At 39.7% G+C, this 25,689-nt stretch overlaps 1 protein-coding gene across 2 annotated transcripts in view; it reads left to right on the top strand.

Moving 5' to 3' along the window:
• pcdh19 (protocadherin 19) overlaps positions 1-24,261 on the top strand; it is a 96,431-nt gene extending 72,170 nt beyond the window's left edge. For both annotated transcript variants that reach the window (XM_063000544.1, XM_063000543.1), the window contains exon 5: positions 23,286-24,261. In XM_063000544.1, coding sequence (XP_062856614.1) covers positions 23,286-23,836 — 551 coding nt within the window. In that variant the 3' untranslated portion in view covers positions 23,837-24,261. The remainder of the gene's footprint in view (positions 1-23,285) is intronic.
• The last annotated feature ends 1,428 nt before the right edge of the window (positions 24,262-25,689 follow it).

Genomic DNA, 25,689 nt, shown 5'->3' with positions numbered 1-25,689 from the left:
CTATTCAGGGTCACAGTGGGTTTGATTTGTTGGGCAAATGCAGTAAACACCCCAGACAGATCCATCACAGGGCAGACACACACACACACACACACACACACAAACATTCTATCTCACGCTCAGGGCAGTTTTTAGTAGCTCCAAATAATCCGACTGCATTTGGACTTTAAGAGGAAACCAAAGCACCTAAAGGAAACCCATTCAAACACAGTGAGAATATGCAAACTCCACACAGCCAGACCCTGCCCTTCCAGCTGGGAAAATGAACCAATCCCCTTCTTTATGTGAGGTGACAGCGCTACCTACTGCACCATCATGTCACCCTACCCCCTGTTTAATGTAAATAAAGTCCCAAATTTCATTTATTCCTGAATTTCAGGCGTGCAACACATTTCAAAAAAAGTTGGGACAGTAAAGCATTTACCACATTGCACTTAAAAGACATTTTGGCTCCTAGGATACCCACTGATTAAATAGTTTAGATGTTATTTTGTCCCATTTTTTTCTCCAAACATGTCTTAAGGTGTGCGTTTTTATGTTTTAAAATTCTCCACACATTCTCTATTGGGGACAGGTCAGGACTGCAGGCAGGCCAGTCTAGTACCTGTATCCTAACTTTGTAATTTGTACAGCTTGTGTTTTTGCAGTCTTAAATAAATAAATGGATGTTCCTGTAAAAGATGTTGTCATGGAGGCAGCATTTGTTGCTCTAAAATCTGAAAAATGTTCTGCAATAATTCTGCCATCACAAAAGTGTAAATTACCTTTGCCAAGTGAACTGGCACAGCCCCATACCGACCCTGGTTTTTGGACTTTTTGATAGTCTAGGTGGTCCTTTTCTTCCAAAAAAAAAAGATCTGAAATACTGATTCGCTTGATCACAATATACATTTCCACTGTGTGATGGTCCATCCCAGATGCCTCCAAGCCCAGAGAACTCTACGCTGCTTCTGGAAATGGTTAACATATAGAGCCAGTAGTGAATGTAACATATTGTATTGCTCGACAATCCTTTGCTCATGTGGTTATATCAGTATTAGCTATTAATGAATGACAGTTCTTGATGCAGTGCTGTGTGAGAAATCAGAGATCATGGAATTTCAGTTTAGGCTTGCACTCCTGCCCTTCTAATTTGGCCCCTTCTGATTTTGGGTTGTACATCGAATTCAGGCGAGCCTCATAAAATGCAGTACTGAGCTGACCTGGCCACTTGCCCTTCCAATCTTCCCCATTTTGACAGAGGTTGAATTGGACTGAGCCACTATCAGTGGGAAAGCGGTAATAATAGGCAGTGGGATGGGATCTCAGCTGGCAGGTGGCCTGCAGCACCCACAGCAAGACTTACTCAAGTCCATTAACTCCCTTTAGAGCAGCTCAGCTGAGCCAAAGCCTATGACTAAAAACGAAGGATGTGCATGGCTGAAGTGGAGTATGCGCATTTAAATCAAGGATGCACATGAGGAACTCATTTAAACAGATACACCAACGCAATGCAAAAACACACTAAGCTGTTGTTCATATTACGTTCTTTGGCAAAATATAACTGTTAACAGCACTGTTTTTTCTCCTTTACATGTCAGGTTTTTGTTTTCAAGTAGATCATTTCTCATTTACTTTGAACTGATAAAAAAAATAAAATACAAAGACGTTTTTCACTGCAGCTGGAACGAGGAAAAAATGAGTGAGAGAGCGAGAGACCTAAGGTTGCTCTATCACTGCGGCAGCCTGTGTGATTCTTTTAACCCTTTTCTTTATAGAAATGCAGAGTACTGCCTATTATGTGGAAGCTCTCTGTACTGAAAAATTTGCATCTTTTATCAGTTCCCATCCTTCCTCGCTCTCTTTTTTCTGATGTCTCTCTTTCGTGCATTTGCAATTTCTGTTCTGTGTGACATTTTCTGCGTTAAACTCGACACCCCATGTGTCTCTTCTCTCGGATCCAAACCCATCTGAATCTGTTACTGTGAAATAGTAGTTCCTTCTTGTGTGAGATAGCTGCAACCATAAATTAAACTTCGCAGTCTTCAGTCCCTGGTTTCTTACACATCCTGTCATACATATTCCCTGTGATTTAAAATGTTAGGTCACATTAATCTGTCCTAACGAAGATCTAACAGGCAATATGGAACTCTGCGAGGCAAATCTTCTCATTTCACGAATTGTAAATGACAGACTCAGTGCGATGCTCCTAACATTAATCAGCGACTGATACCGATTTCAGAATCTCTCAACATGGTCTGGTGGTCTGGATGAGCTCAACAGACTAAAATGCCATTTACTACCAAAATATATCTTCCTCGCTTCAAATAATGTAGTTTGTCAGGATGAGTTATCATCTATCGACAAAAGGTTAAAGAAAAAGGAGTATAGTCATTGCTGTGGACAACAGAAGCTTTCCCCTCCCTGTGTCCACTGGCCTCTGTGGGTGCAGATGATAAATCTAGCCTGTTTACGACTTAATACCCCTTCTCATTCAGCAAATCTTTATGTGCTAATGTTTTCTGCAGCAGTGTTTTTTTACATCCGTAACCCTATAACAGAACTATAATACCTTCTAAGTTAGCTACTGGGATGCGCATAGAGGCTCCTCTTTCACTTTATAGTTTTAAGGCATCTAGTGAATCTGATTGAACGAAATAATTCCTCTGTGTAGCAATTCAACCTTCATGCTTTTAGGCCCTTGCCTCCCAGGCTCTAAATAAAAAAGAATGAAAAGATAAAGTGTAATAAGGTTGATTAGTCATTACATGTGATGGCAAAGTGGTAGCCTTATAGCATGCAGCTTTCTTTCATGTGTTAATGCCGTATTAAAAAAGGGCACTGCGGTGGACTGGGTGGATCCTAAGGATCCACATCATTTACACGACTGAACATCAAAAACATCACAGCAGGAGGTCCAGACAATGCACATCACAGTAATAAAACGAGTCCTGCTGCTGCATTATTTGTCTGAAGCTGCAGTGACACCAGATTTTTTGACACCCAAGGCTTTTAAAGACTTAGACTGACTGATTATGTGTAGAGGAAAAATAGACATTTGGATTTTTCTTTATGTTCTTCACTGACATTACTGAATTAATCTTGATTTCTGATCGGCTGAGATGCATTTTATCAAAAGTTTAAAGCTAATAAACATAACAGATGATGAAGCATCGGTGTGTATGATTAACTGAGGCATTGTTTGCATTGAAATGCACAGTGTGTGTTTGACAGGTCCCAAAAGTGTCCATAAGAATGCAACATCAAGGGTCCCTATTAGGCCCCTGAGAATTGTCCTTATCCATCATTTGCTTGGATGCCATCCTTTCTAAATGTAAGTTGTTATGAAATAAATCAAATTAAATCACTCACTCACTTTCTTAACCACTTATCCAATTAGGGTCGCAGTGGGGGTGCTGGAGCCAGTCCCAGCTTTTCAATGGGCGCAAGGCACACAGTAACACCCTGGATGGGGTGCCAGTCCATCGCAGGGCAGACTCACATTTAGATTTACATTTCCGGCATTTAGCAGACACCTTTATCCAAATAGACTGTGACAGTATAAAGTTTAAGCAATTGATGGTTAAGGGCCTTGCTCAAGGGCCCAACAGCAGCAACCTGGCAGTGGTGGGACTTGAACCAGTGACCTTTTGATTACTAGTCCAGTACCTTAACCGCTAGGCTACAACTGCCTACAACAACACACACACACCCATTCTCCTATAGGGCAATTCAGTGTCTCCATCTGCATCTTTTTGCACACACACAGACATGGGAAGAACATGCAACATGCAAACTCCGCATAGAAAGGACCCGGACCGCCCCGCCTAGGGATTGAACCCAGGACCTTCTTGCTGTGAGGCAAGGCCTATCAAATTAAATTAAATCAATAAATCAAATTATTAAAGGTATGGTAGGCATCTGAATACATTTCTTAGCTCAGCTGACAATGGTGTGATTTAAAATTTCCAGTTGACGTCCATATTGTATTTGCACCATTATCATTTTATTTAGCTTACTGGCTCACCTAAAATGTGAGTCTTTAAATATTTCTAGGTCTTGCATTGAATAGGCATCTTTGCACACATATAGAATTATTAAAAGGGAGGCATGTCAGGTCAAGCATGCTAATTTTCCAGGTCTAAGTCTGGTTCTAAGTAAAAAATCTGAGCAGTGGAACTTAGTTCCAAACACCTAAATCACCAAACATAGTGTTTTGTCTTACTTTCATGCTACAGATAAAAGTGTTTAATGTCACAGCCCAGTATGTGGCCAGGAGTGGGCACAGGCATCAGGGAAATCCAATTACTCTAAACCGTGGCTGCAAGGTCCACATGGTGTGTGAGCACCAGCGGGCCCCACGTTCTTTGCCTTGCCAGAATCAGGCATTCTGGTCCACCCACTAACTTCATTAGTCTCAAATCATGTCTGGAGCAACTGATACAGGCCACCACTGTTTTCCTACAGTACCTTTTTCTCTGTCAGCCTCATGTTCTGAGCTGGCAGTGGAAAGAAACAGGCAGGCAAATGATGCTTTGTAGTATGGTAATCTTATTCATGTAAGGTTAAATCTGGCTACATCAGATATACAACCAACAGAGTCCTGTGGGCAGCATCCTGTGACCACTGATGAAGGTCTAGAAGATGACCAACTCAAACAGCAGTAATAGATGAGTGATCGTCTCTGACTTCACATCTACAAGTTGGACCAACTAGGTAGGAGTGACTAATAGAGTGGACAGTGAGTGGACATGGTATTTAAAAACTCCAACAGTGCTGCTGTGTCTGATCCACTCATACCAGCACAACACACACTAACACACCACCACCATGTCAGTGTCACTGCAGTGCTGAGAATCATCCACCATCTAAATAATACCTACTCTGTGGTGGTCCTTTGGGGGTCCTGACCATTAAAGAACAGAGTGAAAGCGGGCTAAAAAAGCATGCAGAGAAACAGATGAACTACAGTCAGTAATTGTAGAACTACAAAGTGCTTCTATATGGTAAGTGGAGCTGATAAAATAGACAGTGAGTGAAGAAACATGGAGGTGGTATGTATATATATACTGTATATATATACAGTATATACCGTATATATATACCGTATATATATATATATATATATATATATATATATTATTCCCTAAAGCAGAACTAAGCGACCCCACTGCCAATTAACCCCAACAGCTAAATAACGCTTCAACCTCAACTACCCCAGAGCCAATCACCACTCAACTCTGATTATCCGAATAGCTAAAAAACTCCTCAACCTCTACTACCCCACAGCAAATTACAAATCAACCCTAATTACCCCAACAGATAAGTAACCCCTTAACCTTAATATCCCACAGCATATTAACTTCAACCCCAAATTACCCCAACAGCTAAAAAACCTCTTAGCCTTAACTATCCTACAGCAAATGACCCCTCAACCCTAATTACCCTAGCAGCTAAATAACCTCTCAACCTTAACTATCCCACAGCATATTAACTTTAACCATGAATTACTCCAACAGCTAAATAACCCAGCAACCTCTACTACCCCACAACAAATTACCAATCAACCCCAATTACTCCAACAGATATGTAACCCCTCAGCCTTAACTATCCCACAGCATATTAACTTTAACCATGAATTACTCCAACAGCTAAATAATTCAGCAACCTTTACTACCCCACAGCAAATTACCAATCAACCCTAATTACTCCAACAGATAAGTAAGCCCTCAGCCTTAACTTCCCCACAGCAATTTATCCCTTAACCCTTTTTACCCCTGCAGCTAAATAACCCCTCAGGCTTAACTACCCCACAGCCAATTACCCCTCAACCATATTCACTCAAAAGACTAAATAACCCCTCAGGCTTAACTAACCCACAGCTAATCACCCTTCAACTGTGTTTACTCGAACAGCTTAATATCCCCTCGGCCTCAACTGCCCCACAGCATATAAACTTCATCCCCAAATTACCTCAACAGCTAAATACCCTCTCAGCCTCAACTACCCCACAGCAATTTATCCCTGAACCCTAATTACTAGAACAACTAAATGACCTTTCAGGCTTAACTACCTCACAGCTAATCACCCCTCAGCTGTATTCACCCAACTCCTCAGATACCCCAGAGCCAATTACACATCAATCCTAATTACCCCAACAGCTAAATACCCTCTTTGCTTCAACTGGCCAACAGCAAATGACCCCTCAACCAACCCCATTAGAATAAGAGCTAAATCACATTCCATAGCAAAAAGATTTCACACCCCTCCCCCACACAGATACTTGCATACAACCTAGCAACCACCTAGAACACCATAGCTACCACTTTCCAGCACCCTAGCAACCATCTGAAACACCTTAGCAACCACCCACCAACAGCTTAGTTACCCCAATACTAGCTACACCTTAGCAACCACATATCTCAGCAGTCAAGCAGCGATTAACATAAATCCACAGTATTTACTGGATTATCAATGTAAGAATGGCTGAACTTTTTATATTGTTATAGCTGCTTTGTCACGCCAACAAAAGGTTTGTTCACAGACTTTGCCTTGTATAGTTATTTTTAATATTTTTTGTCATATAATCATGAAATTTGACACAAAAATAAATCCTATATGGGAATAATGTGCTTGTGGTTTTGGAAAGGATCGAATTTCCGGTTTTCATGTGACGGCTCTGTGAGTTCGACATTTTTCCCATAGGGTATGAATGGCACAATGATAATGAATGCAAGATTCACAATAGGCCACTATCACAGAACACACGCATGGACCCACTTCTCTTCCTCATTCCCTTAACCAGAGCAACACAGAAAGCTAAACAACCCCCAACCTCAACTACCCCACCGCCAGTTACCCTTTAAATCTATTTGCCACCCAACAGCTAAATAACCCCTCAGGCTTAATGTCAATTAACCACCACAGGGCAGACACACATACACACACACCCATTCACCTACAGTGAGGAAAATAAGTAATTGATCTCCTGCTGATTTTGTAAGTTTACCCCCTTACAAAGACTTGAACAGTCTATAATTTTTATGGAAGGTTTATTTTAACAGAGAGAGACAGAATATCAACAAAAAATCCAGAAAAAAAACATTAAATAAAACTTATAATTTAATTTGTATTTAATTAAGGGAAATAAGTATTTGATCCCCTACCAACCAGCAAGAATTCTGACCCCCACAGACCGGTTATGTGCCCATGAGGCACACAAATTAGTCCTGTCCCTGTATAAAAGACTCCTGTAACAGAATTAGTTTCTTCCGTTCAAATCTCTCGACCACCATGGGCAAGACCAAAGAGCTATCAAAGGACGTCAGGGACAAGATTGTAGACCTGCACAAGGCTGGAATGGGCTACAAGACCATCAGCAAGAAGCTTGGTGAGAAAGAGACCACTGTTGATGCGATAATTCGAAAATGGAAGAAATACAAGATCACAGTCAATCGCCCTCGCTCTGGAGCTCCATGCAAGATCTCACCTCGTGGGGTAAGAATGATTCTGAGAAAGGTGAGGTCAGTCCAGAATTACATGGGAGGAGCTTGCTGTGAGGCAACAGTGCTACCCACTTAGCCACCTATTGTCACAATATTATTATATTTAAAATCACATATTATATTTAAATATAAAGAGTATTACTTTGTGTTGAAAGGCATTATAATAAAAATGACCCCCCCCCCCCAACACACACACACACACACACACACCACCACACACACACACCTATTTTTGCCTTTTTGGCTCCAAATATATTAATGTTGTCTCAGCTGAATCGTGTTTATTTATTTAATCACAAAGACATCTGTCTCTGTCTCATCCCGCAGAGAGACTTGAGCAATGAGCGTATCACTGCTCATTTCATTCTTTGCATGCAATCAGCCAATAAGTCTGTGTCCTTAGGTTGACCACTACTCCCTGTTCCATTCCCCTTAACCCCCAAAGCCCAGCTTATCCCCTTACAGATGTAATTTACTGACTTCTTTTGTCTTCTTTGTTCATTGTAGACTCAAGGGTTTCTGAGCAAATTAGTTATCATTTGTTACAATGTCCTCCACAACCAATCCCTCAGACTTAAAAAAAGGGCTGAAAGATGTTATCCTGTCTGGCTCAGTGTGCATGGAGTAGACATTGCTGGTTGTTACCATCAAAAATAACTTAAACGCAACAAAAGTGTGCAGCGCATGTTGCATCTCACGTGAATGCGCCCTAAACTGAACTTGCTAAGAAATACGGTATTCCAAGATCTCACAATTAAGAAGCTTAATGAAACAATATAGACATGCAACATTGCGCTAGTGCTGCTGTGTAGTACACATCAAGTAGTGCTAAGGGAAATCATATGAACGGTTATATGAATAGAAACGTTGTAGAAATTAAAAATGATTATTTATAAACAGCATGCATGGAGTATACATTGCTGGTTGTTACCATAAAAAATAGCTTAAGTACTATTGCAATAGTTTTTTATGTGCCTATCCGCATAAAATAATGGTGTCTGCATTTTCTTTAAGCCGTAATAACTACAGATTTTTTAGTGTCCTTTTTTCTTTACTTCACTGGATTTCAATAGGATGTCTTGACCCAGTGCTAATGTAATCATCATCTGTCAGTCCATATTCTACAGAACTTTGAGGACGAGCTTAACTGACACAATGTAGCACCATCTAAACATAGTGTTTCCCAGGTAAATCTTTTTTTGTTCAGTGCCACAATGCTCATATAACCACTAGGGCTGCCACTAATGACACAAATTTTTCTATTGATTAATCTATAGACTATTTTACCGATTAGTCGATTAATCTAAACGATTAATTTTTCTCCAAGAAATATAATTCAGAATCTTATTTAAGCTTCTTTTATTTTAACAACAAACTGTATGGCATAATAATATGACACAATGTAAATGTAAACAGGGTTTATGTCCATATTATCAAATTCTCAGGTGCTCCATATTAAACAAAGTGCAACATGTGTTTATGGCATTCCGTACACAAAGCAAAGTGCTTAAACTTATAGCAGAAATAAAATAGAGGTAGGCATGTCTCTTTAAGTCCAACATACAGTAATGACAGAATGAGCCCAGATTCTAACCTACACATTCACTCAAAACTTACTTAAAATTCTAAGCGATATAAACAAAGTGGTAAGCGTTACGGCACATTCACATGAGAAGCTTTTTGCGTCTTGAGCGGCCCGTCAACCGCAAAAATCGCGAGCCAAACGCAGCAAAAATGCATGGTGCATGTTGCTTCTCATGTTAATGTGCCCTAAACTGAAAAATGGTATTCCAAGATCTTGCGATTAAGAAGCTTAATGAAACAACATAGATGAGCAACATCGCGCTAGTGCTGCTGTGTAGTACGCAGCAAGTAGTGCTGAGGGAAATCATATGAATGGTTATATGAATAAAGACGTTGTAGAAATTATAAGGGGATTATTTATAAACATAGTTTTAAAAACGATTTATCAATTTGAAATACACTAAAAATGCATCGACGTCATCGATTAGGTCGACCAATCGCAGCAACCCTAATAACAGCACCATTTATCAAAAATCTGAAGAAGAGAGAACATATCTGTATCCCTGCATGGATCTGTTTTACATGGCAATTAGCAGTAAGTAGAAGGAAAAACATATTGTCTGCACAGATGGTATTTATACTTCTGTGGTAAATACTTTATAATCGTAACCTCTATAGGTAAACATATTTAAAATGCTTTAAATTTGGGATCTGTTCTAACTATATGCAACCAACTTGTGCTAACATTGTAATTAAAAGTTAGCTAGCCACTCTGCTGTTATTAGATAGCTGGAGGACACTGGTTGTTTCTCAACTGCATATTCATAAATATAAATCCCATTTATTGGGACATTTGTAAACTGCTGTAAAAAGAAGAATCTGTGATGTGTTAATTCTCTTGAATATTTATTTAATTGACAAAAGCAGAAAGATTTCTAAAGTTTTCAGTGGTCACTTTTATTGTATTTTGTAAATACCAACAAATGTAGAAATTGATGTCTGTAGCCGCTCAGGCGGTGCAGTGGTAAAACACGCTAGCACACCAGAGCTGGAATACATAGTATCGAATTTCAGCTCTGCCATCCGGCTGGGTTGGGTGGCTACATGAACAATGATTGGCTGTTGTTCATAGGGTTACGACCTCTGCTGGCTGGTTGATGGCATCTGCACAGAGTCGATGAATAATGCTGATCAGGGTGTGGCTCTCCGTACACAAAGCTGATCCACATATGAACGCGCCTTGCGCAGTTGAAAAGATGCAGTCGGCTACTGCACACATGTCAGAAGGGGGCGTGTGACAGTCTCGCTCTCCTCAATCTGGGTGGGGGTCAACTTCAGGGGAGAGGAAGCATAACGCAACTGGGTAAAAATTGGACGCGCTAAAGGTTGGGAGATAAAGGGAAAAACTGCATTAAAAAAGAAATTAATGTCTGCAACACACTCAAAAAAGTTGACACAGTGGCATGTTTAGCACCGAGTTCCGTCACCTTTCCTTTTAATGACACTTTTAATTATTTGTGAACTGAAAAGACCAATTGTTGCAGTTTTCTAAAGGGAATAGTTCTCCATTCTTACTTGATACTAAACTTCAGCTGCTCAACAGATCGTGATCACCATTGTCTGATTCTCTTTCTCATGATGCACTATACCTTTTCAATAGGAAACATCTGGTCTGCAGGCAGGCCAGTCAAAAACATGCACTCTGTGTCTCCTAAGCCCACTGTTGTAGCACATGCAGGATATGGCTGGCATGGTGTTGCTGAAATAACCATGGACATGGCAGCATGGGTCTCTCTAAAATCCCAATACAACATACACCGACCAGGCATAACATTATGACCACTGACAGGTGAAGTGAATAACACTGATTATCTCTTCATCACAGCACCTGTTAGTGGGTGGGATATATTAAGCAGCAAGTGAACATTTTATCCTCAAAGTTGATGTGTTAGAAGCAGGAAAAACAGTCAAGCGTGAGGATTTGAGCGAGTTTGACAAGGGACAGATTGTGATGGCTAGACGACTGGGTCAGAGCATCTCCAAAACTGCAGCTCTTCAGGGTGTTCCCAGTCTACAGTGGTCAGTATCTATCAAAAGTGGTCCAAGGAAAGAACAGTGGTAAACCGACGACAGGGTCATAGACGGCCAAGGCACATTGATGCACGTGGGGATCGAAGGCTGACCCGTGTGGTCCGATCCAACAGACGAGCTACTGTAGCTCAAATTGCTGAAGAAGTTAATGCTGGTTCTGATAGAAAGGTGTTAGAATACACAGTGCATCTCAGTTTGTTGCATATAACAACAGTCTAGGGCTTGTATAACAGGCAGTATGTTAAATAACTGTGTGCAAAAAATGCGTGGAATTGCAAAAAAATTTGAATATAGTCACCGAGTGTGCGGAATAGTAATTGTATGTATTATTCAGAAATGTTAGGGAGCAAATTTCTAATTTGTATAATTTACATATTATAAAATATCTTATTTTGCCTCTGTCCCAAATTTTTTGAGTTGTGCAACACTAGAAACGTAAATTCTAAATTTACAAAATACTATGAAGTTGATCAGTGAAAACTTTGCAAATAATTTCTTTCTACTTTTTGGTTTTATAGCATTTCATTGTTAATAATGATTAACTTAAAGAGAAGCCATAGCACCTACAGAGTCCAAATTTTCAAAATTATGGCTACAGCAACTATTGTCTAAAATTTTCATGATCAAGTATAGAAAAGAATCACAGCATTTCCTTACAAGAGTTCAACAGTTGTCAAACAGGTACGGTTTGTAGCCATTTAAAAGCGTCTGTATTGTATGTCAATACCACTTTACTAATTCATTCTTTAACCAGCACCAGACAGAGACAAACAGAGACAGTGTTAAAAGGGGAAGAGAGGGTTGGGATTTACTGGAAGCTTTTAAATTAATTTACGAAAGCAAGAGCAGTGGGCAAGAATAAAAAATTACCCGGCATTGTGATAAGTTGAAACTGTCAGTTTTTATTACATTTTCAGTAGCTGCAGAGTGGTTTCATAAAAAAAGACTGACTGATCGAGCCATCCACTGATTTGATCCTGCTAAATTGACTGGTACTAGTACTAGGACAAGTTTTGATTTGCTGTTAAAAGGCTTACACCGATCAGCCATAACATTAAAACCACCCCCTTGCTTCTACACTCACTGTCCATTTTATCAGCTCCACTAACCATATAGAAGCACTTTGTAGTTCTACCATTACTGATTGTAGTCCATCTGTTTCTCTACATACCTTTTTAACCTGCTTTCACCCTGTTCTTCAATGGTCAGGACCCCCACAGGACCACCACAGGTCCTTTAGGTGGTGGATCATTCTCAGCACTGCAGTGACAATGACATGGTGGTGGTGTGTTAGTGTGTGTTGTGCTGGTATGAGTGGATCAGATACAGCAGCACTGCTGGAGTTTTTAAATACTGTGTCCTCTCACTGTCCACTCTATTAGACACTCCTATCTACTTGTAGATGTAAAGTCAGAGATGATTGTTCATCTATTGCTGCAGTTTGAGTTGGTCATCTTCTAGACCTTCATCAGTGGTCACGGGACACTGCCCAGGGGGCGCTGTTGGCTGGATATATTTGGTTGGTGGACTATTTTCAATCCAGCAGTGACAGTGAGGTTTTTAAAAACTGCTGTGTGTCTAATCCTCTCATACCAGTACAACACACACTAACAAACCACCACCATGTCAGTGTCACTGCAGTGCTGACAATGCCCCACCACCCAAATAATACCTACTCTGTAGTGGTCCTGGGAGAGTCCTGACCATTGAAGAACAGCATGCAGAGAAACAGATGGACTACAGTTAGTAATTGTAAAACTACAAAGTGCTTCAATATGGTAAGTGGAGCCGATAAAATGGACAGTGTGTGTAGAAACAAGGAGGTGGTCATAATGTCATGGCTGATCGGTGTATACCGATAATATCCTTAATAATTAAATCCGCAATAGAGACTAAAGTACAGATAGGAGAAAGAGAGAGTATAGCAGATGTATGTGGAAAGAAATGGAGCAATTAAACAGTTAAATAAGTGGGTGCTATGTGTAAGGAGTGGCAAATGTAATGGGACAGCAGCTGTTGTGCTGTAGAGTGTTGTGACTGTTGCTCAGTGACGTCGCCTCCCCCACTGTTTGTATGAACAAGACCATCACACTCCATCTCCCGGTCCCTCAGGATGGAGGACTCGCAGCTGATTTATATCACACAAACTGAATCATATGGCTAGGACAACAACAGCACTTGGACCTTCTTTCTGGTTGATTTCTAGTTGATAGCATTAAAGTGGAGATTGGGTTCGAGAACAACCCAGTCATGTACACATAGCTGCTTAGCTGCTTTCCCTGCAATCTAGACAATCTCCTAGACCACTGTTTAATTATGGCTTCTTACATTACAGAGTCGTAAAAGCTAGTGGCTTCAGAGCGATAGTTTGTTGGAAATCTTATTTACGCTATTTTCCCTTTACCCCAAGTGTAATTAATCAGCCATGGCATGTTTAGTTTCTAAAGTTTATATATTTTTTAAATGTTTTTTTTTTTTTTTCCTGGCAATACAAGCTAGAGCACAATGGCAAGAAAAATGAATAACTGCATTACTATAATTACATTTATAAAAAATGTGGTTTATTCTTTATCTAGGTGGAAATACACAAATTATTTCTACAATTTCATTGAATCATTATTCACAGTCTAGGCAAATAAGTATGTGAACCTTTTGTTAACAGCTTTGCATAACCTGTTCTGTTAACACTTGCTTACAGTATATTGCATTGTTTTTGGGGTCCTAGAGACAGCAGTGTTACATTAGGTTTAATAAGGTCGCCGGGGGCTGCCTATCCCAGCTTTGCAATGGGCGCAAGGCACACAGTATCACCCTGGACGGGGCGCCAGTCCATCGCACACATACACACACACCCATTCACCTATAGGGCAATTCAGTGTCTCCAATTAACCTGACTGCATGTCTTTGGACTGTGGGAGGAAACCAGAGCTCCCAGAGGAAACCCACGCAGGATCTTCTTGCTGTTAGGCAACAGTGCTACCCACCGAGCCACTGTGCCGCCCAATTAACCAAACTAATTAATCAAATTAACCAGAGAGAGAGAGAAAAAAGAGAGAGAGGTTGAATATTTATGAAAGGTTGTGTGTGTGTTAAAGAGAGTCTGTTTGAGACAGAGAGAGTCAACTGTATTCTCAACACCAGACAGAAATTAAACATATATAAAAATCAATTGCCTGTAATCATGTATTCTAGCTGAGGTCTCTAAGGCATCTAACAGAAATGTATAAATTAGGGGTGTTTAAAACACAATATCAATATAAATATTGTTAACTTAAAAATAGGAAAAGTCATGATGTATTAATCTGATCTAAAAAGGCTAAGGATATTTTGTGAATTGTTAAAGAGGCTCTGGGGTCTCAGGGGGCCCAAACAAAACATGAGGGTTATAAGAGTTTAAATATTGAGTTGTAATTTGAGGTGTGGCTTGGGAAAAAAAAGCCATTGCTTGGATTTATTTATTGAGAACACACTACTGTGGAGGGACTCATGCATATCATTGCTGTCCGATGAAAAACACGTATCTCCACTTTTAGCGGTTTTCACTTTTTTACATGTGTTGATTGTGGGTATAAATCTCTGTCTGTCCATAGAAGCTAATATCAAAATGACCAATGAAAAGATGAAAAATCATACAGTCTCTTTAACGAGTATCTCCACCGGCTGCTAGATTAAATGTGCTGATTTTGACCAGGTATAGTCTAGGATAGTAATATTATTCATTCCGGCAGTATTTAAAGAACACACAACAGGCTGTGCAGGAAGTTGGACGTGCTCTTTGGAATTCACCAAAAGAAATCTGCGTATGTCCCTGTTTGCTGTTTACAATACATGTAAGTCCATTTATTAGATATATTTTTATTTCTGTGCTGAATTGTATCTAAATTGCACTATCTGTCGTTTGTTTGCACTAAAAAATATAAATATATTAGAAAGAAATTAAATTGCATCCTTGCCCCTTACACACTAAATTCCTTTAAATTCCTTGAATAATTTAATGATTATGCACTACAGAGGAAAAATGATCATTTGAATCTTTTTGAGGAACATTGTTTTTAAACATTTCAATAATTTTCTCACACATTTGTTGACATACTGGAGATCCTCTGCTCATCGTTGCTCCTCAAAGACTAAGCTTACAAATCATGATTCTAGTCACATGTTGACATCACCCATTTGAAATCATATTATTATTTAGTTTTTATACCTCATTACTCAACCTTAATCGCCCCGTCCCAACATTTTTGCAATGGGTTGTTGGCCTGAAATGCTAGAATTAATGTATAGTAATAAATGAAATGACGCTGACCAGACAGAACATGAAATAAAAGTACATTTTCCATACTGTCCTTATATATGTATATTCAAAAAACAGCTTCTATAGGCTAAAGTGGCATGTATTTGAAGCGACCTTCACTTACACTTGAGCAATAGCAGTAACCTGGCTCTCTTAAACCTAAATGGAATGGAACTAATTAATGTCATTGTATTTGTCCTACTATTTTATGTCAAAATGATTGCTGTAAAAATGTCTATTACACCAGGGTTGTGCAAAAACACATTTCATACACGTTGTACAAGTTCATTTAATTGAAAGCCTGCTAATATGTATAAGACCAACTTTCACTCGCATCATTACATTCAGAATGCCAAAGATTACACAATTTGAAAGACAAAATCATAACTGTGCATCAGCAAGGCTACACTTCAGCAAACAAACTCAAGATGTGGTATTTATCACTCAAGATGTGGTATTCAAGCTGTTATAAAGACACTTGAAGAATCAGGAGAAGTCAAGGACAAAAAGGACTGGAATGCCAAGAAAACCTTCAAAATCTCATGAGAAGTTTCTTCTTTGAGAGACAGAAGTATCTGGCAGCTTCATTGCTATGCCAAGGGTCACTACTACGGTCCAAAGAAGTTTGATAAGGAATGGTTGTTTTGGAAAAGTAGCAGCCAAGAAACCACTTTTATGGAAGGGGAACAGGGTGTAACATTATGACCACAGGTGAAGTGAATAACACTGATTAAATCTTCATCACGGCTTCTGTTAGTGGGTGGGATATATTAGGCAGCAAGTGAACATTTTATCCTCAAAGTTAATGTGTTAGAAGCAGGAAAAATGGGCAAGTGAAAGTAGAGTGAGTTTGACGAGGCCAAATTGTGATGGCTAGACGACTGGGTCAGAGCATCTCCAAAACTGCAGCTCTTGTGAGGTGTTTCCGGTCTGCAGTGGTCAGTATCTATCAAAAGTGGTCCAATGAAGAAACAGTGGTAAACCAGTGACAGGGTCATGGCCGGCCAAGGCTCATTTATGCACGTGGAGAGCGAAGGCTGGTATGTGTGATCTGATCCAACAGACGAGCTATTGTAGCTCAGATTGCTGTAGAAGTTAATGCTGGTTCTGATAGAAAGGTGTCAGAATAACCAGAGCATTGCAGTTTGTTGTGTATGTGGCAGCAAAAGGGGGACCAACACTATATTAGGAAGGTGGTCATAATGTTATGACAAAGACTGAAATGTCCAGGATGCCTGGCTTTTTCCCATGGCTGACCTTTTCCCCAACTCTCATCTCAGTTTTTTAGAGAGACCAAACATGTTCTCTGAGCACAAACATTAGCTGCCAAACAAGATGAATTTTTTAAAAATCTCGTTCAAATAAAGAAAACTACTACCTCCACTTGTGTTCTAGATCCAACCTCCCACTGATTTCTTTTATTTAGACACATTTATTACGACAAAAAACAATCACCATCAAAACACCATCTCCAAGGCACCATTATGGGTGAAGCAAGCGAGAGCAGGTCTCTATTTGTTATGTTTTTTTTTACTTTTGAGTTGCTCTGGCCCTAGGTCCTGACACATTATTTTATGATCATGGCAGGGCTCAGTGGATCCCCCAAGGTTTTTTTTGGCTGGCCATAAATCAACAAGATGGGCCTGAACAGACAGCAAACAGGTTTTCTGATTTCCCCCTTGCTAAAGTAAATTGATGTTATTGCAGGTAACTTCAATCTGAGAAAATATATAATATCAGGTCTTATTATGCAACTGACACATAATTCATGTCTTTGTAATTGTATAGAATGATAATTTCAGGAGAATGCAGGACATCTTCTCAGCTCAGAAATAAATAGTAACATTTGGCTTTTTTGTAGGTCAGCTTTATTTCTAGAACAATAGAAAATGATGCCAGATTTGCCTCCCACTCAAAAACAATGGTTGTAATAATTAAGCATTAAGACCTAGATAGGACATGTTTCCACTGACATACAGCTCTGAACTGTACAAACCACATTAACAAAAAAGTTGAGACACTTTATAAAATGCAATAAAAAGAAGAATCTATAATTTTTTCATTTCCAAAGTTTTCACTGATCAATTTTTGCCCCGTTATTACTTAATATCGGACTTGAGCTGCTCAACAGTCCGTAATTGCTATTGTCTGATTATCCTCTTCATCATGCACCACATACACTGATCAGTCATAACATTAAAACCATCTCATTATTTCTACACTCACTGTCCATTTTATCAGCTTCACTTACCATATTGGAGCACTTTGCCTTTTTACAATTACTGACTGTAGTCCATCTATTTCTCTACATAATGTTTTAGCCTGCTTTCAACCTGTTCTTCAATGGTCAGGACCACCACAGGACCACCACAGAGCAGGTATTATTTAGGTGGTGAATCATTCTCAGCACTGCAGGGACAATGATATGGTGGTGGTGTGTTAGTGTGTGTTGTGCTGGTATGAGTGGATAAGACACAGAAATGCTGATGCGGTTGTACTTTTAAATCTGTTTTTGTAATTGTAATCTTACTTTCATCAACAATGGTGAGTGCTGGGCTGAAGTCAGAAAGGGGAGGAGGGTTCTGGGTCTTTTTTAATGTGCAGCTCTCTATCTGGCTTTGCTTAAAGTTTAGCTGTATTGAGCATTTAATTGCTTTAATTATGTTATCTTTTACGTGGCATAAAGAAACATGAAGATTATTGTTTTGTCAGTGATCGGCATGCTGCCGTCTTATTTTGCCATTTGTCATTGGGTTAGTTCAGACCTTTGAGAGAAACAGCTGTGATTTGAGGATGATTTGAGGATAAAGCCGTGGCAGGATGTTAATACTTTTCAAAATGAAGTCATTTCCAGCTAAACTGCTCCATGGGAGACCCTTTCAAAGGTCTGTGGAAGACAAAATGCTACAAGACACAAGCGTATCCTTCCTACTGTAAATGAATGAAATTTAAAATGGGATTTTGATGCTTTCATCATTCATGAGGTACACGTTATTTTGGGGTTTTTTAATTGCCATGTATTTAGCTACAGGATGTAGACAGATCTGTGCCGCAATGAGAGTTAAATGTATCAAGAAAAGACCTATCGAAGGTCTTTGGAAGAGATTTTGAGCTATTGCAGTTGTGCAAGCCAGTCAATGTCCAATGTTTGCCAGTGTTGCCATGGTGATAACATTGACTTTTGCCTACGAAAAATTCATTCAAGCCCATGGTCACGAGTGACTTTTGAATCGCTTAAATGACCACAAGCAATCACAACATTTATAAATTAATTTATTTTAAACACATTTAAAAGGCAGCCTTTCCAATCACTTCCCTGGAAAGTAGGCATTCAGTGACTAATTATTGATTTCTAGGCCAAATCATGAGATTTCTAAATTCCAAACTGTGAGAAAAAAGGTTGGCTTATCTGTCAAGCTGATTTCAAATCAGCTTTAACTTTTACAGAGTTTTATGTCATTTTGTGCTATGTTGAGGCAATTTTTGCAGTTCTGCTTAACAAAAACTATGAAATGTGGGTGGCATGGTCCATCAGGTAGTATTGGTTCCAACCAGATCCAGTGAACCAGGTTAAATCCTTACCTTTTGTTACTTTTTTTTAAATCTATTTCTGCATTTGATCTACCATGATACCTTGAAACTCGACGGTAATTGCTTCTGGGAGTGGCGTTGAGTTTAAAAGGCGTTGAGTTTCAAGGTATTTTTCCCATAAAGATGTATGGAAAGCCTGTTAATGCATTCCATGGTCCCATGGAACTGCATATATTTTAGGCTAATGTAAAATAATGGGGCTATTTTTGACACTTATACATTGAAAATAACACAAGTATAATATAAAAAATATAATTGAAAAACAGTTAAAAATCAATATAAAACCTTTACTTCTTTGCTTCCTTACGCTTCTTAATACCATATTCCGTGCAGTAAAGGCGCATTCACATGAGTAGTGACAAACTTTTTTCACCGTTTGTGCACCGCTTGTGAATGCGCCTTTACTAAACGGATGTATTACAGTATTCCAAAATCTCCACATTAAGAAGCATAAGGAAACAATAAAGAAGTAAAACTAAAGTGCAGGTTTTGTAGTATTTTTATATTGATTTTTACTTTTCAATTGCATTTCAGTGTTTTTATATGGACTTATTGTACTAAAACAACGAGCAAATAATTTCATTAGTGGAGAGAACTTTTGAGCAGTAATAATTAAGTGTAGTGTTTCTGTGTCATTCTTTTAGTACATGAATCCACGTTAAGCCTCCTCTTTTTTACGAAAAAGCTGATTCTCACAATATCTCAGAACCCCCAGCTATAATACAGATTCATCTCATATGCGCACTTTGATGAAGTTTCACCGCACCGCTTAAGCCAAACGCAATACAAAGTGGCTGTTTATTGTTAATTTAAAATTAAATAAATCATTTTTTAAGGCTAAACATGACAAAATTTAAGGAAAATATCGAGTTTAAGGGTACACATTTCTCCAAGAAGGGTGTCGGTTTCAAATATTTCGAGTTTAGGGGATGTCAAGTTACAAGGTACCACTGTATTTGGGATATATGTGGAAAGAGGTAGATAAGCCTCTCTAAACTGATCTAGACATGAGTACTTTAAAAGAAATGTGAAAGATAGTCTACTGTAATAATAACCAGGACCAATGTTAATTAGATGAATATTTTATTGTTGTTTTACAGAACATACAGTAAATGGAAATCAATGTGCTGCTTGGAAGCTTCAGAAGGCTTCTTACTTGTAAATCAATTTTCAAAGATGTAAAGCAATATTACATATCTGCATTACAGGAAAAAATTACTAGTGCTTTAGTTATGCATGCCTATTCATTTATTTATACATCCATAAAGATAAACATTAAAGCATATTATGTCCAGATGACCAATAATAACTAAAAAGACATATAAGGCAGCTGGTTGTGGTAAACATAGAAGCTTTTTTCCATGTGCTAAAAGCATTTTGATAGATAGACAGACAGACGAACAGCGACGGTAGTATGTAATGCTAGCTCATTACTGCTGGGATCCAGGGTTCCAGGGTTTGAATCACCAGAAGTACAATTGGCCAGACAGGAATCTTTATAGAGATATGACTGGCTATGTCTGAAGGGTGGATGGTTGAGACGCCACTATGGATTGGCATCATGTCCTTGGTGTGTTACTGCATTTCGCCCAGTGATTCCAGGGAAAAACTGAGCCCGCCATGACTGTGACCAGGATAGAATTGTCGTTAAACATGAGAAAAAAAATGTGTATGCATGCATGTATGAATGCACATAATGTACAGTGTATCACAAAAGTGAGTACACCCCTCACATTTCTGCAGATATTTAAGTATATCTTTTCATGGGACAACACTGACAAAATGACACTTTGACACAATGAAAAGTAGTCTGTGTGCAGCTTATATAACAGTGTAAATTTATTCTTCCCTCAAAATAACTCAATATACAGCCATTAATGTCTAAACCACCGGCAACAAAAGTGAGTACACCCCTTAGTGAAAGTTCCTGAAGTGTCAATATTTTGTGTGGCCACCATTATTTCCCAGAACTGCCTTAACTCTCCTGGGCATGGAGTTTACCAGAGCTTCACAGGTTGCCACTGGAATGCTTTTCCACTCCTCCATGACGACATCACGGAGCTGGCGGATATTCGAGACTTTGCGCTCCTCCACCTTCCGCTTGAGGATGCCCCAAAGATGTTCTGTTGGGTTTAGGTCTGGAGACATGCTTGGCCAGTCCATCACCTTTACCCTCAGCCTCTTCAATAAAGCAGTGGTCGTCTTAGAGGTGTGTTTGGGGTCATTATCATGCTGGAACACTGCCCTGCGACCCAGTTTCCGGAGGGAGGGGATCATGCTCTGCTTCAGTATTTCACAGTACATATTGGAGTTCATGTGTCCCTCAATGAAATGTAACTCCCCAACACCTGCTGCACTCATGCAGCCCCAGACCATGGCATTCCCACCACCATGCTTGACTGTAGGCATGACACACTTATCTTTGTACTCCTCACCTGATTGCCGCCACACATGCTTGAGACCATCTGAACCAAACAAATTAATCTTGGTCTCATCAGACCATAGGACATGGTTCCAGTAATCCATGTCCTTTGTTGACATGTCTTCAGCAAACTGTTTGCGGGCTTTCTTGTGTAGAGACTTCAGAAGAGGCTTCCTTCTGGGGTGACAGCCATGCAGACCAATTTGATGTAGTGTGCGGCGTATGGTCTGAGCACTGACAGGCTGACCCCCCACCTTTTCAATCTCTGCAGCAATGCTGACAGCACTCCTGCGCCTATCTTTCAAAGACAGCAGTTGGATGTGACGCTGAGCACGTGCACTCAGCTCCTTTGGACGACCAACGCGAGGTCTGTTCTGAGTGGACCCTGCTCTTTTAAAACACTGGATGATCTTGGCCACTGTGCTGCAGCTCAGTTTCAGGGTGTTGGCAATCTTCTTGTAGCCTTGGCCATCTTCATGTAGCGCAACAATTCGTCTTTTAAGATCCTCGGAGAGTTCTTTGCCATGAGGTGCCATGTTGGAACTTTCAGTGACCAGTATGAGAGAGTGTGAGAGCTGTACTACTAAATTGAACACACCTGCTCCCTATGCACACCTGAGACCTAGTAACACTAACAAATTACATGACATTTTGGAGGGAAAATGACAAGCAGTGCTCAATTTGGACATTTAGGGGTGTAGTCTCTTAGGGGTGTACTCACTTTTGTTGCCGGTGGTTTAGACATTAATGGCTGTATATTGAGTTATTTTGAGGGAAGAATAAATTTACACTGTTATATAAGCTGCACACAGACTACTTTTCATTGTGTCAAAGTGTCATTTTGTCAGTGTTGTCCCATGAAAAGATATACTTAAATATCTGCAGAAATGTGAGGGGTGTACTCACTTTTGTGATACACTGTATGTATATATTTAAGCTAAATGCCTACAAAATGCTTATTAAATATATTTATATTTTTAAGCTGTATGTATGACTGAATTTAGAGTGCATCAGCAAAACCTAAAGCTGTGTGTGACACACCAGCTGAAAACATGCCATAAACAAATATACTGATCAGGCATAACATTATGATCACCTTCCTAATATTATGTTGGTCCCTCTTTTGCTGCCAAAACAGCCCTGCAACTGTGATGCACTGTGAATTCTGACACCTTTCTATCAGAACCAGCATTAACTTCTTCAGCAACTTGAGCTACAGTAGCTTGTCTATTAGATCGGACCACACGGGTCAGCCTTCGCTCCTCACTTGCATCAATGAGCCTTGGTCGCCCATGACCCTGTTGCCGGTTTAACACTGTTCCTTCCTTGGACCACTTTTGATAGATACTGACCACTGCAGACCAGGAACACCCCACAAGAGCTGCAGTTTTGGAGATGCTCTGACCCAGTCGTCTAGCCATCACAATTTGGCCCTTGTCAAACTACAAATCCTTACACTTGCCCATTTTTCCTGCTTCTAACACATCAACTTTGAGGATAAAATGTTCACTTGCTGCTTAATATAGTCCACCCACTAACAGGTGCTGTGACGAAGAGATAATCAGTGTTATTCACTTCACCTGTCAGTGGTCATAATGTTATGCCTGATCGGTGTATGTATTCAAATGTCAATGCGCTTTCATGACCTGAACAAATTGTCATAATTGATGGAACTTAAATTCTGCTCTCTATCAGAAAACCTTGTAGGAGAATGTTTGCTGACTAGTTTGTGACCTAAAGCTTAATCATACTTGGGTAATACAGCAGGACAATGATACATAGGACACAAGGAAGTCCACCTCTGAATGTCATAAGTGTCATAATCATGTTGCAATCTGCAGAGTTAAAAAAATAATATTATCCCTCTTTTCTCTTTCAGATCCCTCAGAAGGCTTTCACTGCCAGGAGGAATGTCGCATTCTGGGCCACTCAGACCGCTGCTGGATGCCACGAGTGCCTGTTCAGCCACATGTCAAATCACCAGAGCATGGCCGTGATGTCATCGCCCTGTCTATCGAAGCCACCGGTGTTGACATGCCCCATTATGAGGACTGTGGTACCACCAAAAGAACTTTTGCCACTTTTGGCAAGGATGGTCCAGAGGAAGGGCCAAAGGGCAAACGGATGGGTGAGATGATGAGCATCTGCAGCCCTAAAGCCACCAGTGCCATCCGTGAGGCTGGAAACGGGCGAGAGGCCATCAGCCCCATCACATCACCGGCTCATCTCAAGAGCCCACAGTCCAAGCAGACCTCTGGTTACAACACGCTAAAATGCCGTGATGCAGAACGTATTGCCAACCACAGTCTGCTCCGTCAGCCAGAGGGCAAAGACAGTGAGCCGTCCATACACGAGATCAACACACTCCTCCAAGATGGTCGGGAGAAAGAGTCCCCCAGTAGCAAGCGTCTTAAGGACATTGTGCTTTAACTAGCTGTCACACACACACCAAGATTGCGGAAGCCATTCTGATTGGATGTGTATAACAAGTGGAACGAAGAGGCAAACAGCTTTGCCTAGAAAGACAGAAACCTTCAGTGCATACTTTCATTAAGACACCGTCATTAGGTTGTGGGACCAAGAAGGAGTATGCCTTGATTTTTTAGGAACATCACTTTTTTGTTTACTGTTTATCGCTGGCAGGGAATGGGCAGGCTGGTTACCTGTTAGCTGTACAACGTGCTAATCCCTGCTTCCTTTCTGTCTATATCTTTTGTAATCCTTTAAAAAGGTGAATCTTGGCACATCAGTGATGTCACAGCAGTATAGTCATTGCCTTTTAGACTTATGATAGAGTGTTTTCGGATAATGCCTTTTTCAGCGTGCAATTTGCTTCACCTGCCAAATGGCCCCATTGTTCACGGAGAGAACGGTTCTGTTGTTTTTGAGAAAAAAACTTTCCTACGTGCTCTACTGCCCAGCTCAGCTCGGCTCATCTATCGCAGCACCAATTGCACATGAATCCTCTAGGCAGATCTCATTTTATTGCTGCATTTCCTCAATCATCAAAAAGACAAAACTTATCAGTTTTTCACAAGACATTCCACAGTCTGTCAGAAAAAGTGAACAAGGCTCTGCGGTGATAATAAATGGAACTAAATAAACTTTAACCATCTTTGAAAATCCCGCGATAAAACTGGAAGATGGTGAAACAGGTTCTCCAGATTACATATATAAATATATACATAAAAAGACATGTTGCTTTTGAAATATTCTGTGCCCATTCTTGACCTTAACCAGTGTAGCACAGTTTACTAGAACTTCGTGCTCTGGTCTTGTATTTTTTTATTATTTGAATTTGACTATGGGACTAGGCTAGAAGGGGTCGTCAACCATGTCTTGCTATGTGAAACTCTGTATATGGGTTTATTATTATCAGTTTCAATAACCTGTTGTTATGTGACAATCCCTTTAATGTTTTGTTGCAAAAGATAAAAAAAAGTTAAAAAAAAACAAAAAACAACATTGGTGTCACATAAAGCTACAGTAGAGTTTGTTACACAAACACAAAACAAAAAAAGCCAAAATATATTTTATAAATAATTTAAAATATATAATGATAATATTTAATGCTGTGTAGTTCTTTTATCAGCAAGTTATACTTGAAATTAACTGTTTTTAACCACTGTTTACTTTGTAGCTTTCAGCTGATCAGATTTATGTTCACTGTGTTACCCAGGCAACTGTTGATTGCAGTCTACCTTGTTGTAAAAGACTTTCCTATTGGTCAGTTTGTGTGCCATGAAGTTTCTGTGTGGAAAAAAAAAGAAAAAGACAAAAAAAAAACAGAAAAAGATGAAAAAATAAAATAAAAACGTTTCTGCACCAACAGTAGTGTGTCAGTACAATGAGCTTAGAGTGAGCAAATGAAATGTTACATTGAAAACATGTCAAGGCTGAAAGACAACAGGCTGTTTGTAAAAGTAATAAATAAAGTTCAGAGTTCAGGGGTCACACTACTTTCTGAAACAAGTGAGGGCAGTATAGTCACTTGGAAAGTACCAACTGAGGTGCGTGCGTAGTTCTACACTCTTAATAATTTCACATCACTACATTGTTGTTTGGATCATTCTGAAAAGCAGTTATGCCAGTTCGTCTATTGTTGACAGGACTACACAGGAATGAAGGATGGAGTACATGAAGACACCTACTGCAAAATCATTTGAAAAGTACAGATGGTTAAAACTGTTCAATGCAAACAACAGTCGTCCTGTAACCTAATGTGTTTTGCTCCTCTCACCAACAGTTTCTGGCAACAAGAATTACAGAATTATCACTGAATG

The sequence above is a fragment of the Trichomycterus rosablanca genome, chromosome 8 (genome assembly GCF_030014385.1).
Source record: "Trichomycterus rosablanca isolate fTriRos1 chromosome 8, fTriRos1.hap1, whole genome shotgun sequence".
NCBI lineage: Eukaryota > Metazoa > Chordata > Actinopteri > Siluriformes > Trichomycteridae > Trichomycterus > Trichomycterus rosablanca.
The sequence above is the reverse complement of the archived record's forward strand: the minus strand, read 5'-3'. Positions and strand labels throughout refer to the sequence as shown.